Genomic DNA, 19,402 nt, shown 5'->3' on the forward strand with positions numbered 1-19,402 from the left:
AACTGTTGGAGGAAAGACATCATGGGTGATATTAACAGCTGACCGACAGGTATCAGCAGACCAGAGGGTCTGCAGCTGAGGTGAACAGGCATCAGAAGCATCTTGACAAACTGGCAGACTGAGGAGCAATATAAAATTCCCTGAGCAGGAGGGACACCCAGAAAAACATTTCACATTGGAGGCTTTAACGTGCCAACAGGAGGGAGACACCAAGCAAAAATTAATCAGGGTTTCACTGGTCAAACTAGGTCTGCAGGTGCAGAGGAGACAATGGAGACATTTTCTTGAACACTAAAGAATGTGGAGGACAGGAAGTAGTACCGAGCCATTTCAACACTTTTCATTGTGGAGGTAGCCAGAAGACACTTGGTGAAACTGGTGGTGGACACCAGCATTGGAGGAAGCCTTGAGGTTGAAGAGGCGAATATTACGGTTTGAGAGGAGTTTGATGAGGCAGCAAGGAGATTCTAGATTCATTAGAGGATGAGGACTAGGACGCAGCACTTTGTTCTGACTATTTACAGACACTTGTATCAGTAAAATCTGGAGCGACTGGCCTCGACTGCAGAATTGTCGGTCGGAGGAAGGAAAGTTTTAAAACGGATAAACTCTCCATGCAGGACGGTGCATTAAAGGCTTTTTCAAGCAGCAAAATGATAATTAAACATTTTCAGATGCAAATGACCTCTTGTGATGAGGTACTGTCATTCATCGTTAGTATGTAGCAACCACCTGCCGACAGCAACCACCTGAAACACCCTAGTAACTGAAAGGTGACTTCTGTATCGTCCACATGCGCAGGATAGCATTTAAAGTTCAGATGAATTCACAACCACCACCGCAAATCCTCTTAGGGAGGAAGATGGGATGGGATGGTGTTCAGTTGTGCATACCATCTGAGTTTGGTACCACAGGGATTGTGTTCTCTTCCTGACCTTTCACTAACCTAAACCATTAACCTTAAACTCATACCTTGACCATTAACCATTATGTTCTGATTATTATTACTAATAATCTATTTTGTGTATAATGACTTGTTGGTCAAATAACTACTAATAAAGATTCAAGATTTCATTTTTTCTCATGTTTTTTCAAAGGCAGCAGACCCTGAGGAAGGTGTACCAAAGGGCAGTGATGAGTTGTCTCTCCTAGTCCCAGGTATCAATAAGCTGCCACCACTCAAGGTCATCATCATCTTTACCGTCATTCAGCTCTGTAGGATTTCACCTAAGTCTGCTGTTAAATCAAGTCTTGCAATTTTTGTGCAAGAACATGCGGCATGTCGTTGTGCAATGTGCCTGCTCACAATGCCAACGAGGCCAGGTAGTTGTGGCTGTGCCTGCCTTAGGTTGTCCCCAAGTTTTGCAGGGGGGGGGGATCTTACCCGTCATAGGCGAACCAGTCTTCCATACCTGCCTGCCTGTGTCTTTTCCCACACTGAACAAAAACACTGTCACAGTGTTCTTGCACGCTGTGCCTGCTCACAGCGGTGTTGAGGTCAAGTACTCGTGGCTGTACCTGTCTTAGGTTGTCCCAAGGTTCAGCAGGGGGATCTTACCCGTCATAGGTTGAACAGTCTTCCATACTCGACCCTTTTGGTTTTTTTTTAACAAGTGGGAATTTATCAACAACAGACTTTAGTAGGATCTGAACATGCCTGACCTGAGTAGTGCAGGATCAACACTCATGAGACTCAGGATTCTCCCCAGTTGCCTCATTCACCTTCCTCAGGTGAAATATATATTAAAATTTAGGTATCTGCCCTGAAAAGACTGAGAGACCAACAAGCTAACTAGTCAGGTGGCCTGAGAGACCAGCGTCTAACTTCCTAAAAAGGACAAATTGCTGTTCAGTCACATGAGATTATGCAACAAGGTGAAAGGTGAGATGACCTTTGATCTCAAAGACTGTGCACTCGCCACGCTGAGTGGATCAGCCTGTGTCTATCTTTTGTCATGAGGCATCTGACATCAGCTACACCCTACTTTAAGGGGTTAGATTAGTTCAGGTTGATTAGTTGAGGTTAGCCTAGGCTAGGTTAAATTGGGTAAAGAGAGGCTAGGTGAAGCTACGAGTTAGGTTAGGTTAGGTTAGGTTAGGTTTCAACAATGTGGGAAGCAGTAAAAGTTTTGTCACCTTGGTTCAGCAGTTCTGCAGAGCCTCCATGTTATTATTTCAAAATCCTCATCCTTATTGTAAGACGTGTTTTTTTTTGAGACAGGTGAGGAAGTTCAGCTAATTAGCTAGCTCCACTTAGCTTTACTTTGTACAGTATTTAGCTACTACAAGTTTGGGAGTCCATGCCGCATCTTGCATGAGGACTTCCCCTGTCTCCTCGCTGTAGTAGTAGTTGTAAAAAACAAAACTGCAAGATATGGAAGTATGACTGTAGAGTACGTTACCTCCAGGAGTTAAGAGACATCACATGGTTTTTGTTTCCGGGTGTTACCAGAGTGTAAGTTGAATAAACACCATGTTAAATGTTTGAGCGGTGTAACGTGGTTGCTGTTGAGCAGTTGTTGCTGTTGTGGAATGGCAATGCAGGAGCCCCTCAACAGCCCTGACCCTTAACCCTAACCCTGTTCTCCCAGTGTTGGAGAGCTCAGTGCGATAAGCTGTGTCACATTTTTCTCCAGTCCCCAGGTTTCATGCAGCGCCGCAGAGCGGGATCCTCTACTGACAGGTTCTCCAGGTGTGTGAGGTTGGAGTGATCCATGAGGGACTGGAGGGTTAACTGTGAGGTGTGACAGTGAATCAGCTGCAGGGGGCGGGGGGGTCAGGAGAAGAAATAAGGGGAGGAGGAGGAAGGAAAGAGTGGATTGAGGGAGGAGGAGGAGACCTCTCTCGATTTTCTCTTTCCTCATCCTCCCCTTGTTCCTCCTGCTGACCCCCCCCCCCCCCCCCCTTCCTCCCTTTTCAGCTGATTCACTGTCACACCTGACAGTTAACCCTCCAGTCCCTCATGGTACCACAGAGGATCACTCCAACCTCACATGCTTCCATGTGCTTCCACACCACAACACCTGGAGAGCCTGTCAGCAGAGGATCCTGATCTGCACAGCTGCATGAAACCTGGGGACTGGAGAACATGTGACACAGCCGATCGCACTGTCCGGACTGAGCTCTCCAACACTGGGAAAACTGTTGAGGAGCTCCTGCATTGTCAGTCCACATGCTGCATGACGCCAACCCCCGTTTAGTGCAGCTTGTAGATCTTTGCCTCCCTTTGCTCAGGCACGTGGACACGATTTTGTGACCTGAACGCTTTTTTTGCCCGTGAGTAAACAGACTTGGTCTTTCTTTTTCTATTTACCTCTCCGCGGGTTTTTATCTGTCTCGCCCTCCTCTTTTGCTCTCTCTCTTCCACCATTGCCTCGTCCTGGTCTAATGCCCTCAAGATCCTAAGCAGGCGAATCCTTATGGACTGCTGCCGAATCGTCCTGTGCACCAGCTGCTGCACTGTGTGACCTGATACTAACATAAGAGAGGTTAGAGTCATGGGTTTTAATAAAGGTGGTGAAGCTCAAAACATTTTCACATTTTATTTTACTACATAAAGCACATCAGTAAATACCCCAGTCCTCATTTCTTTAAGCTTTTACGTTTCTTTAAAAAGGCTGGTTGTAAGAAGTGTCTAAATGAGACTACAGAGTCGAACATGAAAACCGATGTACTCTCCAGTCCACCTTTACAGACTTGTTGTGTTTAAACAAACTATTAGGAAAGGCTTTTGTAGAAGAGGTCAGAAGAGCTGAATCAAACTACAAGTTGAAGTTTAGTGGTGACGCTGAAGTCATGTGACCATGGTTTAATCAGTTTACAGCCTAACATTAGCATTTACCTCTGGTGATTGTAATTAGTATTAAAAAACCTCTCTGATCCTTACACAATATGGAAACGAAACCATCTCAGCAATTTGGAGGGAAAACTCCAACATCTTCAACATGACACGGGGAAACATTTGTTTTTTAACAGTTCACTTTAGAAACTTATCACACTGTATGTATTTTAATGTAAAGTTTAATCTTCAGAAGAGTAACTAGCCACTAGAGTGTTTTTTGTTAGTCATGTAATTAACATTAATTAACTTGCTTATTAATTGGCTTAATGTCAAACATGAGTTATAAGACTTTAAAGTGACTGTGTGTGTAGCCAATAGGAGGCGGTGCATGCTTCTGTGCGTGTGTTGAGTTTCTTACTGTTGAGCGAGATGAACCACTCCGTCTCGTACGTCCGGTTGATGGCTCGGACGACTTGGGTTCTCTGGCTGTTGATCAACCACATGTACAGTCTGGAGAGCCAGCTCATCTTTGGAGTCTCCTCCTCCTGCTCTTGTCTTTCTCCACTTTCTCTCTCCTCCTCCCTCTTCTGTTGCTCTTTCTGTTGCCTCTCCCAGATTTCTCTCTTCTCCTTATGGAGACGTTCTCTCTCCTTCTTTGCCTGCTTTTCTATCTCCTTTCTCTCCTTTTCCTCCTTCTTCATTTGCTCCCTCTCCTCCTTCCCCATACTTTTTATTTCCTTCTTCTGTCTCTCTTTCTCCTCTTTCTTTTGCCTTTTCCTCTCCCTTAATCCCATCTTCTCCATTTCTTTCCTCTCCTTCTTGCGATGCCTTCTCTCCTTCTTTGCCTGCTTTGCTCTCTCCTTTCTCTCCTTTCTCTCACTCTCCATTTCCTTCCTCTCCTCCTTCTCTTGTCTCTTTCTTTCCTTCTTCAACATCTTCTGTCTCTCCTTCCCCTCCTTCTCCTGTCTCTCTCTTTCCTCCTTCTCTTCCTTCTGTCTCTCCTTCTCCTCCTTCTCTTCCTTCTGTCTCTCTTTCTCCTCTTTCTCCTTTCTCTTTCTCTCCTCCTTCTCTTCCTTCTGTCTCTCCTTCTCCTTTCTCTTTCTCTCCTCCTTCTCTTCCTTCTGTCTCTCTTTATCCTCCTTCTTTTGCATCTTTCTCTCCTCCTTCTCTCTCTCCTCCCTCTCCTCTCTCATCTCCCAGGCAACAACAGGCCGATCATATTTGCCAGATGTTACCTCGGCCCTTGGTCTGGTGGGACCTTTGTCGATGTTCGGACAGGATGAAGGGCCGTCGTCATCCTCACAGGTGTAAAGATCGGACAGAAACAAAGGGCTCTCACCCCTTTGTTCAGTCTTACGTTGGGAAGCCGAAGGGCCGGGATCCTGCCAGGTGGAATCAGGCGCGGTATTGGCATCATCTGCCAGATACCCAGATCTTGCAGCTCTTCGGTTGCACTTCCTTCTTTTTAAGGAGGAGCACAAATCTCCAAGAGACCAGGGTCTCGAAAACGATGGTTGTATAGAACAGGACATTGTAATACTCTCACTAACCGACGACGAAAAACTGCAGACACAAACACACACAACACAAACATGCTCATCAGGTTCTTTAACTAAACTCTTACTCAACCAAAGTGAACTGAGAAGCATTTCTCCCATCAATACTTGACATGACTCTGTACATGATAAACAAACATGTAAAAGCTGCTGCAAAAGATGTCACCTAAAAAAAACTTGCACTGCTGCCAAATGTTACAGTAATAATACTAATAATACTCATGATTATAATTATGATAATAATAAAACCACTATTGGTGTTAATAATTTCACAATTTGTTCAAGATTTTTCAGCAACATGACATGATATTTTTTGTCATCAGCAAACAATATGCAGGAAAAACAAAACATTAAAATTAGAAAAAGAATGAAGGAATCATACTTAGTCAAATAAACATTAAATAATCTCTGTGTTTTATTTTATGTTATGTAAGAGAAACTGCACAGTGTCACAAGTGAAAGCACTAGAAACCGTTCAGTTGATGTGAATTTTGCTCTTGTGCAAAAAAAAAAAAAAACGGACTAAATTCAGTCCAGTTTGAACAAATGCAACTGGGGCCACAATTAAAGCAAATGTTTGCGATGTAACTAATGAAAAAAGTAATTAACTTAACTGATAAACACAGGGAAAGTAAACATACTTATTCTTCAGCATGATAAAGTTCTATTAAACAGATAAATTCAAGTTAAAACAGAAACATTTGGTCCCAGCTGAATAATGGGCTTACCTCTCCAATGGTTGGGATGTGGGAATGAGGCCAGGACTGTGCGCACCTGTAGATCTGCACTCGTTCCATTGTGATGTCACAGGCGGCAGAACAGCAGCGGGTTCTAGTTCTGCTGTTCTATTCTCCTGCAGCGTTCCACTAGTGACACACATTGCTCTGTACAAAGGTCACGTGTTCGGCCCTAACAGAAGCTGATTGAGTGTGATTTCATCCTGCTAGAAGAACAACATGGACAACAGTAAAAAAAAAAAAAAAAAATCCCCTGAGTTAATCAGTTAAATTAGCCAATCACAGTCAGTTGTGTGAAAGTTTGAGCAGCAGCTGCACTTGTGTGCGTCTGCCAATGCAACAATTGATCTACAGCATTACCCACAGGAACCTAAAGCACCCAGGCATTAAAGGAATATTTACCACACTCTAATCAGTATGCAAAATCTATTACAATTAATAATATATATTTATTCATAATATAAATACTGTCATATTGCCCATATTAATCATATTTGGTACTGATTGCAACACCCTCACACAGTGGCCTCCACTCTCATTTATTCTCCATTTGTATGTGGGTCTGTGTGTAAAAGTAGCTGGTGGAGATGGAGAGCAGTTACAGTTGCAGCGGTCTGCAGAAGCTTTGTTTTCCACATTCAGCAAAAAATGTTGCAACGTTTCTAGAAATATCGTAATAAGGTTAATACGATTCAAAATCTTCCACTGATTTTACTGGTACCCTCGCAGGTTATTCAGACTGAGTTTGAAGGAAACACCAGACTATTGGAGATGAAACTCTAAATTTAACAAATGGACAATATGAAATGACATTGATCGTTTACAAGAAATTAAAAGATGGTTGCAGATTTAGCGAAATGCTAATTGTAGTCCCACATTTAACAAACAGACACACCACGAAAAATGACAGAATAAAGAAAATACAGGAACCCAGTATATCGAAAGACAATGAGAGGACACTAGACAGCACAAAATACAGTATGAGGTCACAATAACCACATTCTTAAAATAAAAAAAACACAATAAAAACAGTAAGACACTCAGTGCATATTTCAAAGTGCAATATGAGTCAATAGCTACACTTCAAGGACTTAAAGGTGGGGGACTTACTCCATACACTGTGGTCATGCTTGAAGGTACAGACCTTTGGGACCAGTGTCCATGAGGGTATCACAGACACTTTGTCTTTAGTGTGCACAGCCCTTGTTTATATATTTATACATTTATATGGACACTTTTAAAATTGATCTAACATTTCATGTTAATAGTTTTATTTTGATTTACATTTGTTTAATGTTTATGTTGTTATTATCATTTATTTCTAAATATCCTTTAGCATTAGTTAATTTTTTACCTCTTTTATTTCATTTTTTTTTCTTTCTTCTGTCTGTGGATTGTGTTATTGGTTTTATTATTATATGGTTTTGTGTTGTTGAAAATTTTAAATTCAATTAACTTTAAGTCACAAAAATGGATGAATGCTCGGAGCAAATTTTCAGAAGTATAGATCCATCTCGGTTTTGTTGGTAACGCTTTATAATGCATCCCACATTTTTGTTTGTAATTTTGTTGTATAAACCAGGTGCTAATGAAACATTTACTGATTCCTTGTGGTGGAAGAAAACATGACTATGGGGAACGAGGGAGTAACAACCGGGCATCGATATAGCAGCTCTTGTCATATGGACACCAGATTTTCTGTTGAGGCACACTTACCTAATAACTGTCCCCTATAACTATGTCACTGTAATCCATAAGTGTCCACGTTATTCAGAGATTTGTAACACTTTTCTTTGAGTTTCCAACCCCAAAACTACACTGTTCTCCTCCAGTTTGGTGAGTAAAACTGTCTATTGTTATAGCTGTCTAAAACTGTATATTTTTATATCATAACTGTGTGTAATACTATATAGGATCAGCACAATCTTAAGACCATTTTCCCCAAACATATTTACAAAGATACTTAATGTACAATGCTCCTCTCCTCTAAAATTCCCAAAAGTTACTCCCTTTTTCATCACAGTCTTGTTTGCTTCCACTGTACTTTCATTAAATTACTAGAGGGAGAATTTTTTTACAGGATTCAATCTGTCAGTTCTGATTCAACAAAGTTTTAGTTCAAAATTCATGAAGCTACAGTCTTCAGATGTGTTGCCTTTATCTTTATATATATATATATATATATATAATATATATATATATATATATTAAAAAAATGGGAACAGTTTGATGCTGAAGTAATCTGAGAAGACATGCATGAACTGAGATACAAAAAAAAAAAATCTTAAAAGAGTAAGGCTGTACTTCTCCCAGAAATGTAGTTTTCATACAGCGAGCACTAGGTGCCGCTACTAGACTGTGATGTTGATGACACAGCAGTGAGCTACAGCTTGGTTTGTCTAGTCACACACACACACACACACACACACACACACACACACACACACACACACACACACACAAACACACACAAACACACACACTGAGATTCATGCCATTCCTCCTGTCACCAGAGGATGGCTCCCTCTTTCTTTTAACCTGCCAGGGGGAGGTTTGTTGTTGGTTTAAGTTTCCTTTTCCACAAAAGCGACAGTAAGGTTCAGTGTTACATGTGACCATGTGCTTGTTGTGCTATTCAAGAAGCTCTCCACCTGCCAACACATACAGCTGAAGAGACACAGCTGAAGGTAGGTCAAACATATTTAAATGTAAGAAGAATGGGGAGAAAGCTTTGTCTACATTGCTTGATTATATCACCATTTATATACAATTTCCTCTTTGAGCCTTGTATTTTCACTGTTACCTGCTTTGATAGATTTTGGTAATTTTTTTTTTTTGTGTGAAGGTTTTGACAGAGATTCCAGTTAAAAAGATGATGCGAGGAAGAGCTTGGATCCTGGATTGCATCCTGCTTGTGCTGGTCACATTATGTGATCAAGGCCTTCACTGCCAAGATAAACACAAAGGTATGTGATATAAAAGGAATCAATGTTGCATGTTTGTCATGAGACAAGAATAAAATATATGGAGCCATTATATGACAGTATATAGGAAATTGTTATCAGAAATGTAGAAAATATAACTGATTTCATCTATGATCAGCTGATAAAATAAATAAATAAATAAGATTGTGTTTACCTCTATTATTAACTTTCACAATCTCATTTTACTTTATTGTATGTCCTTATTCATGGCTTGGTAGCCTATATAGTTTAACTTAATAAACTGGTGCCTAGACACTTTCAGTTAGCTATATCTGACTGAAGCTAACTATCGTCATAAAACTACACGAGCCAGTGCAGGTAATTGTGTCAGAATAGAGAAGGTAAAACCCAGGAGCACTCTTATTTTTTTTCCATAAAGACTGATGAAAGAAAAGCCGAAGGAGAGATTGCATTGAGTTACTGAAGCTCGTGGAACAGAGGCTAGCCCGAACACTGGAGAATAATAAGCCTAGATGTGAAAGTATTTGGGCCAGACTTAGGCCAAGGATCCAGAAGTTTAATTTTTAAGTATATTTTTTGGGCTTTTTATGCCTTTATGATAGCACAGTGGAGAGAGACAGGAGATGGGGAGGCAGAGAGAGGGGGAATGACATGCAGTAAAGGGCCGTCCGATGTGGGATTTGAACTGGGGCCGACTGCAGCGAGGACTGTAGCCTCTACACATGGGGCGCCTGCTCTACCGACTACACCACTCGATGCCCCAGAAGTTTCATTTCGTTATGTGGGACTTGATGTCATGACTTCGGCTCTCTATCTCACAACAATAGCCAAGGCATTTTTGCTGGCACGCTAACACTTACAAAGTTAGCTAGCTAGCTAATGCTACTTAGGTAGCATCACCTTTATTTCAAGTGCATGTTGTGTCTTGATCAAAGACCACAATGGGAATAAGTTTATTGGGCCATAGATGTATGTGATTTAATATATCTTTCCTCATTGGGTCAAACAAACTAAACTAAAAACTTTTCAGTAATGTTAGTAACCTTTGTTAGCCTTCGCTAAGCCAAGTTAAAATTCTGTAACTCTTGTGAATTTATAGAGTGAGACTTCAGTATGCCAAGCAGTGAATGACAATACACAGTTACATCTGCATCCATCCACACACTCATTATTTTTCAAATCAAAACAGTCAAGTGTAATTTTATCAATAACAAACAAACAAACACTTCCTGAAATGGGCTGTTGTAAATTTTGACACCAGTGTTTCATTGTATTGTTGATAGATCCTACACATCTGGAAGACCTGAGACTCGTTCTGGTTGGAAAAACTGGATCAGGAAAGAGTTCTTCTGGAAACACCATCCTTGGGCAAAGTGCCTTTAAGGAGGAAATGTCTCCTGAGTCTGTGACTCAAGACTGTCAAACAGGGAAGGTAAAAGACGGTGATGGTAACATTGTTGTCATCGACTCCCCAGGGCTGTTTGACACGAAGAAAACAAAAGAAGAAGTGAAAGCAGATATTGAGGCGTGTGTTAATCAATCAGTTCCTGGACCCCATGCTTTTCTGTTAGTGATCAGTCTGAAGTCAAGATTCACAGAAGAGGAGAAAGCATCTGTGAAGTGGATCCAGGATAATTTTGGCCCAGATGCAGACAGATATATCATAGTCCTGTTTACACATGCTGACTTGCTGGAGGATAAATCTGTGGAGAACTATGTAGCAGAAAGCAAACATCTACAAACACTGATAAACCAGTGTGGAGGAAGATACCATTCACTGATCAATGACCAGAGACCAAACAGAATGCAGGTCAGAAAACTTTTAGAGAAGATAGAAAAAATGGTGGAGTTCAATGGAGGAAGTCACTACACCAATGAAATGTACCAGAAAGCCCAGAAGAAACTTGAGGAGGAAAGGAAAAGGAGGGAGGAGGAGGAAGAGCGAATAAGAAGGGAAGAGGAAGAGAGGATCAGAAAGGAGGCAGAAAGGATTGGTCGGTGTGAAATGGCAGGTTTGGCTGTCCTGGGACTTTTTGGCGCAGGAGCGTATTTTTCCTCATATGCTCTTTTGACAGCTGGTGCAGCACTTGGACTCACTGAAGGTTTTGATTGCACTATGAGTATGTTTACTTAATTATCTAGCCTGTGACACAAATAAAAATAAGTAAGAAGCAATACATAATGGCTAAACCTGAAACAAGTCATTTCTGGTTCACAGGAGCCTCTACTACGATGCCTGTTACCTAAATCTTGAGTAAAACATAACTTTCTCTATATATGTATGTATGGGCTAAAAACATTTTTCAATAAAGTCTGAAGCTCAGTTTAATTCTCTTGGAATTCATTTATGATCATATTTTTATCCATTATTTTATTTCAAATTGAATGTGCTGAGAAGAACAAATGTATAACTATCCAATACACTCTGAGCTGTAATCCTCATGTGTTAAACACAAAAAGCCACATTTTGACAGTAATATCAGGACACCAAATATCAACCATATTAGAAACATCTGTGTTTTACAAAGAAAAAAATACAACTGAATCAGTATTAGTAAGGTCAGAAGGTCTAACCTTTGGATACATTTTAGATATTTAATGGATGGAACTGAAATAGAGGCAAATGGATGTCAAAATGCTTTGATTTGAATGGGAGGAGACATCAACAATGGAAGGATGTGATGCACACTAGAGGTTTTCTTGTTTCCTCCCTTTTAAACAACCAGGGTTCATTAGATGGTTATAGTAAGATTACCTATGTTTATCTGTTAAGGAGCCTGAATGCTGTTCTCATGTTGTGATCGCACTTTCTAAAACATAGCAGCCATGCGTACACAGATCTGTACAGCATATTTTGAGAGCTTTGGACAGTCCCTGTGGGGATGCACATTTCAGAAGTAAACTAAAGACAATACAAGGAAATAGGAAGCCCCCTGTGCATAGCCCAGGTTCCACAAGTTTCCCAGAAAACTAATGTGAAAGTCAAGCCGCAGAGCTTGTCTAAGTTCACAACTCTGGCCTGGAACAGCGCATTTGGCCACCTGGGAACTGGAAAAGATAGATCCAAAGTGATGGCTGAAGGTAAGACAATCTATCTAACCTAATGTTGAAAAATAAAACAGAATTTATTCTTTGATTATTGTAAGATGTAACAAATCCAGGAAAGAGTACAAGAAGGAAACAGAAAAAAATGTAGACCTTGATAATGATGTCAGTGACTAATAATCTATTTTCTTTTGTGTCTCAATGGTATAATTTCATATCACAGCAATACCACTGCGAGAAAAGAAGCAGAAAACTCTACCTCGGTCTGATGGGTGGGGTCTCAATAACTTTGACGGTATGCTCATTCATTGTCTCTCTCACAGAATCTCAGTAACTAGACAGATATATCTGTATACAACTTTCTATTAAGGCCTCTTAAGTTGAGGTAATGGCTTTATTAATGTTTATTATACATGGTTTATTATTGCTTCTAGATCAATTACAACTTGGCCAGATTGTGAAAAATCTCTTTGGGGTTTATTCTTCTCTAGTATTACTAGCTCTGTCTTGTAGCTACTCTTTAATATGTGGCTTATTTGGCTCAGCAGTGACTGAGGGAAATACACAGTCCTATATTATAACATCTATAACTGCATATCTAATGGCTTATTAGTCACATAATTGTTTAGTAGGTTTTGTACTTTATAATTAGAGAAGTGTAGTTTTCTCTTTACTTTATTTTTACAGTAGAAATAAGAGTCTTATTTTTACAATGTGTAGTTTTCAGACACTTATTTTTACAATAAATATAAAAGTCTGCAGTTGTAAATGTCAGTAAATGGTTTATAAACAGATTTTGGTTCCAGCTGCTCTTTCTCAGATAGTAATTGGTTGCAGGCTCTCCCTGAGAAAATCTCACCAACACACAATGTGTGTATTCTTGAGGTCCAGCAGACACAATGAATTTATTAGATCACGTATGAAACACTTTCAAATCTGATCTTTTTAAAATATATCTTAATAATCATTGACAGATTGGAATTAGATCCCAGACTTCAAAATGGTGCCCATTCATCTGAATGAAAATTGCTCGGTCAGCGCATAAGTCCATTGCACATGTGCATCAGTGTTTCCCCCACTGGCCCGGCCCACAGGGTCCCCCTTGGTACATAGACTTTATTTTGTGATGACATCACAAACATGAAAATACCTCCTCTAAGCTTTAGGACACTTAACAAATGTAAAAAAAAAAACATTTTAGAAGTTCATAATAGAAAAAATACTTGTTTACTGTTTGAGGTGTCTTGTAAACATTTTTACTGATGTATCTTTTATAATGTTTTCTGGCCCTGAGTGGACGTATTAAGTTGCAGTACCACAGTTGGCCACATGATGCGTATTGGTAGTAATGCTGCATTCACAGAGTCAGCAGAATGGGGAGAGCAGGAAAGACACCCATTAATCAACTGAGGAGTGTTGTGCATTATTCCAAGCCGGTTAGCCTTGTAGTCAAACCTTAAACCTCAAACCTTACCCTTAAAGAGATAGCTAAAACTTTGTGACCCAAGTGGTAGCTATATATGTGGCGAAAACATGGCAAAAACAAATAAATAGATAAATGAATTCACTTTAACTTAACTTAAATTTAAAATTTTGCTCCTGCTGTTACAGCTCTGGATTTGTCTGGAGGCTTGAGGATAGTCCTGGTGGGGAAGACTGGATCAGGGAAGAGTGCAACAGGAAACACCATCCTTGGGAGAGGTGCCTTCAAGGAGGACCCAAGCTCTGCATCTGTGACCAAACACTGTGAGACAGATAGTGGAGAAGTGGACGGGACTGTAGTCCAGGTGATTGACACTCCAGGTCTGTTTGATACAGGTATCACAGAGGAAGACTTAAAAATAAGAATAGAGGAATGCGTCAAGATGTCGGTGCCCGGCCCTCACGCCTTCCTCCTGGTGATCAGGCTTGGAGTGAGGTTCACAGAGGAGGAAAGAAATGCTGTGAAGTGGATCCAGGATAACTTTGGAGACGATGCCTCCATGTACACTATCATGCTGTTTACGTGCAAAGATCAGGCTAAAGCTGACAATGCTCTGAAGGAGTGCAAGGAGCTACGGCGACTCTCAATTACATTTGGGCGCAGATACCACGCCTTCAACAACAATGACGCAGATGACCGCGTACAGGTCACAGAGCTAATCACCATGATCAAGGAAATGGTGCAGGATAACGGGGGGAAACACTACACTAATGAGATGTATGAAAAAGCCCAGAGGAAGCTGAGAGAGGAGGAGGAGCGGAAGAAACAAGAGGAGGAAGAGAAGAAAGAGGAGGAGAAGAAAATGTGGGCCGAAGAGAGGGAGAAGAAGGAGAAAGAGAAAGAAAAGGAGAAAAAGGTTAGAAAGAAGAACATACGTGTGGCTTCGGCTGCTGCTGTTGTGTTGGTGTTTGCCGGCGTGGTTGTAGCAGTGGGAGCTAACAACACAGTGGCTCTGGCTCTAGGAGCTCCCCTGCTTGTCCTGGGAATATTGGGCGGTATAGCTGCCATCTGCATATGGAAGGGCACAAGATGCAAACGTAACAGATCTATTCCTGTATAACTTTGGCTAGTAACAAGGACAAGTTCATCCGTCTGCAGTAGGTGACACTGGAATATACAGTAGACGTATTCCAGATACTGTATTAGTATTACACACATTACTGTTTACTGTGTAGAACTAATCACTGGATGATGTTGTTTTCTGGATTCTGCTGCCAAAATAATAAAGTTTTGACACAACATTGCAATAATAGAACTATGTGAATTTAATGCTGACAGTAAACAAATGGTATGAAACGCAATAGTTCTTTTCACTCATTTAATGTTTGGGGCTTATAAAATCCACATCATGAGTTACAGATACTTTTTGGTTTATGAGAAAAGGTTTGAGTCCGAATACATTATGTTAGTCATAATGATACAGTATATTGTGCTGATCTCATGAAGTTTGTAAATACATTTTTGCACAGTTTTCATTTTCATAACTTATGCGATTATTTCTAAAATAAAATACTCATACAGATGAATTACTGTTCCTTATTTAAACTATGATGTGCTGTTTGCATCACTTTATAATTAGTAACATTATGAGCTCACTTCCCTACAGAGGAAAAGAGAGACAATGGTAAGCGTCCGCTGATTGATGACATTTAAGTGAGGAAACAGTGGGACCCCTCACTACACTGCCATTACATCACTGCCAGCACATACCAACTACAGCAAACTCGATTAAGACACGGGCCTTAATATGGTGAACTGTAGGCCAGTCTGTCTCAACTACATATAGACTGAGCCTTTTACATTCAGTAATGTGAAATGGCTGTAAAGTGAAATGTGGGTGTAGCAATTAAAACGCTCTAATCACTGGTTAGTTTGCCAAGTTTGTTTCAGACTATATAACCCAAACATACAATGACATGAGTAGGCCGACAGGGTTTGGTGTCCTTTACCGTGTTTAAGGAAGATACAAAAGGAAACAAAACAGGTCAACAAACTCAGAATGACAATGTGAATCTTGATATAGCACAATAGCACATCTCATAGATTAGGTTTTCATTCAAAATTGTGTAATACACAATAGGAAAGAAAAGAAAATATATAAATAAATTAAATTATTCTTAATAGGCAAGTGAGATTTCCATTTCCATCATGTTTTCATTACTTATGTAAAAATATGTCAGATTTACATCCAGCACATTATGATTTTACCCCAAGAAAAGCCGCCTCCTCTCATTGTGGTTTCATATCTCAAAGAAAAGAAAGGAAGCCACTTATTTCTTTGTCCAATAGAAAAGATGTTTGGTCCAATCATCATCACTGTGTTCAAATACAGTTGGTCCAGATACCACAGGTGTTCATACCATCAGCTCCATAGACCACAGTAGATATCATCAAAAGGTGAAATATACATAAACTGTCCATCAAACATATCACTGCTTTTGTAACTGAGAAAGAAATGTGCCCCAAACCTCATTAAAGAGATCTGCTCTCCCACACAGCCTATATGTCACCCGTTCATATGAGGCCATTTAACTCATTGACTCTATCCATTCATTAAAATTGGACATAGAGGAGGATTTCCAGTGACATAAAATTATTAAACCCGTAAAAACCCAAATAAACACAAAGTGGGAGATTTGTTCAAATGTGTTCTTGAAACCTTATTCAGAAAAAACGCTCTCTGTCCACATAGTTTCTGCCTTTTCACAGAAGAATAACAACTTTACAAGAGTGCCCACTTCTTTTCCACATCTCCAGCATGTGTTATTGTCACTTAGTTTTAGTTCTGCCAGTTTGCAGGGGGTCAAATAGCTTCTACTGACTATTAAGTATTACGTATTAGTTGTGATTTCACCTCCTGTGAATAAGTCTGCCAAGTGGCTATAAGGTTTTTCCAACAGTCATCTGAAATGCCTTGGTCTATATCCTTTTCCCAACTCATATTTAGCCCTGTCAACCATGAGAGCTTCTAATCTGTTCATAAAATTTTGATGCCCCAGTACGCCTATGTCTTCTTTTCAGAAAGTGATCCTGGATTCCAGTAATACAGATGAGGTTAAATGTTTTATCAAAAAGGACACAATGCCTAATTTGCAAGTATTTCCAAAAGTCTGAGGTAGACAGATTATCCTTTATGTCATCATCCAGGAGGTCACCAAGGAACTGTATGCTTGAGATGATTTCCCAAAAGAATGGTTTCCTATCTATCAACAGTTATTTTTCTTTCTTTTTTTTTTACCATACGGAGGCTCTTGTTGTGGATTATAGGTTGCACCTTGTTATTTGATGTACCATCCTCCAAGTTTCCTGGGAGAAAGCCAGTATCGGGGTTTGAAATGGAACTGGTCTGCTTTGTTGAGACAGGAACACCTCCATGGAAGAAGGGTATATCAATTCCTATTCGATTTTAATCTATGAAAGGACCTTGTCCTGAGGAAAATTCATTTTGGCAAATTGGGATTGTGAAAAAGCCCAATGACACCTGTCAATGCGGGATAGAGCGAGCCCACCCTCTTCTCCTGCTGCATCCACCTAAACTGCCAGTTGGTTGTTATAGCTGGAGCACAAACTATAGATAGTAGCATAGCCTCTGATTTTGCACAGTTTGTTGTATAACCTGATATTTTGGAAAAGGAGTTAATGATTGAGCAGATTTCTGGAACCACAACATCAGGGTTTTCAGCCACAAATCATCAGCATGTAAGAAGAGTTTGTGCTCTACCTCACCAGCCCCCGACTCCAGTTATATTCATATTAAGCGATGTTTAGCGATGGAAGAGTGCGAATATAAAAGGTGACAGAGGAGAGCCCTGGCAGGTACCACGGCTTAATTTGAAGAAAGATGATATTATCTCATTTATGAAAACTGTGGCTTGAGGATCTGTGTACATTAATTTAACCCACTGCCTAAACAGTGGACCAAACCCAGTGGACCCAGAAGCAAACAAAGACATGGTGGAGTATTTTAATTAAAAAAAGGGTTGGCAAAGGTTAGGTTAGACGCAGGTGTGGAGCAGAGACAGCAGCCAAGAGTAAGAAGCCGCACCCACACACGTACACATACAGACAGAAGAGGAAGAGACACAAGGGAGGACAAGGAAACAAATAGTTCAAAGTATCTTTATTGTTCCTCATAGGGAAATTGACATGCACCGAGGCTATACATAAACACACACACAAGGACACATATAGCACCAACACTTATGGACATCACAGACAGTATGGCATACTGGCCAGAGTAAGAGTATATTCATCAAGGTTAACGTCAAAGTGCAAAAGTCAAGTACACAGTCAGTGCAAATAAGCAAGCTCTTGACAATAAAATACCATCTGCCATTTAACAATAGGATAGGGTGGGAATAAAGGTTGAACTTGAATTTCTAGTTTAACCCTGGCAGCTTGTGTGAGTGTTCTTTCTGTCTTGACTGGGATTTTCATGTAATAAAGAGTTTGGCACAACATCCAACAACACTTTTTAATATTGTTGTCACATTGATTAATTTCATTCTTACAAGTCAAACAGAGAAATTACAATAGTTTATTTTGTACAAAGTAATGTAGTGTAAAGCCCCAGACTTGTCATTGTATGTTGATTAATTCATCAGTAAAAGCAGACACGCTGTGACTAATATATGAATTTACATGAATGAAATTAAGAAGCCTGATAAAAAAAAAAAAAAAAAAAAAGAATATCAAATAGTAATATGAAAAGGCCATTAAATGAAATTACCTCAAAAGTTTGGTTAAGGCATGACTTAGCTGTCCCTTGGTTTAGGTTTCATCCACCTTCCGAGAAATTTAGAAGTTACTGCACCTGTTGCCAGAATTGACCCTATTCTACCCACCAGTGCTGTTTCCTCCACAACTATGGCAAGACCAACTGCAGCAGCGGCTGCTGTTGCTGTCATCAGAACATTACCTACAGTGTTCATCACGCCACTTTTCCTCCCCATTCCACTTTTTCTGCACCTCTTCATATATGCTTCTGGTGTAATGATTCCCATTTGATTGCACTACCTTGTCTATTTTTTTTAAGAGATCAGCCACCTGAGTGTTATCTTCTGTGCGTGTGTTGTCAAACACAATGTACCCAGCTCGACAGTCACTGATGACCTCCTTCAGCTCAGGACTTTTGGATATATAATCCTCAACTGGTTTTCCTCTGAGTGCATCACCCCGGGTGAAAAGCACCATCGTATACTTGGAGGCTTCCTCACCAAAGTTGTCCTTGATCCATTTGACAGCTTTCTTCTCCTCATCTGTGAACCGTGTATCCAGTCTCATCACTAGCAGGAATATATGGGGTCCTGGGAGAGACAGCATGATACAGTTCTCTATTTCACTTTTCAACTGGAGCTCTGACATCGATGTGTCAAAGACCCCGGGAGTGTCGATGACGCTCACAGTTCTTTGTTTCCTGTTTCTTTTTTACAGTGAATTGTCACGGATAAGGGAGAATTCTCAGACTTTTCGACCCAGGATGGTGTTTCACTCATTCCTGATCCAGTCTTCCCCAGCAGGACAATCCTCAGGTCGCCGACAGCTGGAGAGCTGAAGTCTGTGGACAAAAAGACAGTGAAACTGTTCATTTGAATTCTTGGGTTGTGGGGCATAAAAGGCCAACACAAAAGTGAAGACACTCACCTTCAGTTACTGTTGAATTCATCTTGATGTAGAGAAAAAATACCAGGAAACACAGGCCAAACCTGAATTTGAAACATACAGTCTTCTTGTGCTTTTCTTTATCTTCCAGGTCACAGTACGCTTGTACTTGTGTGTGCGAGGTGAGACTAGAGACTAGAACTTTTAGAAAGCTGTTTACATGGGTTTCAAACCATTATTAAAATGGCTTAAGT

General features: G+C 40.3%; 3 protein-coding genes and 1 pseudogene across 3 annotated transcripts; 2 read left to right on the forward strand and 2 right to left on the reverse strand.

The window, feature by feature from the left end:
• Window positions 1-3,162: 3,162 nt before the first annotated feature.
• Window positions 3,163-4,751, reverse strand: LOC130166939 (uncharacterized). Its single transcript, XM_056372803.1, has 2 exons — window positions 4,200-4,751; window positions 3,163-3,474 (listed from the first exon to the last, which is right to left on the reverse strand). Exons 1-2 carry the CDS (start codon window positions 4,714-4,716, stop codon window positions 3,197-3,199), a joined length of 795 nt encoding a protein of 264 aa, XP_056228778.1. The 5' UTR covers window positions 4,717-4,751; the 3' UTR covers window positions 3,163-3,196.
• A 3,891-nt stretch (window positions 4,752-8,642) lies between these two features.
• Window positions 8,643-11,348, forward strand: LOC130163273 (GTPase IMAP family member 9-like). The gene is made up of 3 exons (XM_056367318.1): window positions 8,643-8,761; window positions 8,920-9,040; window positions 10,303-11,348. The coding sequence occupies exons 2-3, from the start codon at window positions 8,947-8,949 to the stop codon at window positions 11,151-11,153; spliced, it is 945 nt and encodes a 314-aa protein (XP_056223293.1). The 5' UTR covers window positions 8,643-8,761; window positions 8,920-8,946; the 3' UTR covers window positions 11,154-11,348.
• Window positions 11,349-11,764: 416 nt separating this feature from the next.
• On the forward strand, window positions 11,765-14,786 carry LOC130163267 (GTPase IMAP family member 7-like). The gene is made up of 3 exons (XM_056367304.1): window positions 11,765-12,100; window positions 12,288-12,359; window positions 13,676-14,786. Exons 1-3 carry the CDS (start codon window positions 12,091-12,093, stop codon window positions 14,605-14,607), a joined length of 1,014 nt encoding a protein of 337 aa, XP_056223279.1. The 5' UTR covers window positions 11,765-12,090; the 3' UTR covers window positions 14,608-14,786.
• Window positions 14,787-17,824: 3,038 nt separating this feature from the next.
• Window positions 17,825-19,135, reverse strand: LOC130167080 (GTPase IMAP family member 9-like; annotated as a pseudogene).
• Window positions 19,136-19,402: the final 267 nt, after the last annotated feature.

This window comes from Seriola aureovittata, chromosome 3, assembly GCF_021018895.1.
Source record: "Seriola aureovittata isolate HTS-2021-v1 ecotype China chromosome 3, ASM2101889v1, whole genome shotgun sequence".
In the NCBI taxonomy this organism is placed as follows: domain Eukaryota; kingdom Metazoa; phylum Chordata; class Actinopteri; order Carangiformes; family Carangidae; genus Seriola; species Seriola aureovittata.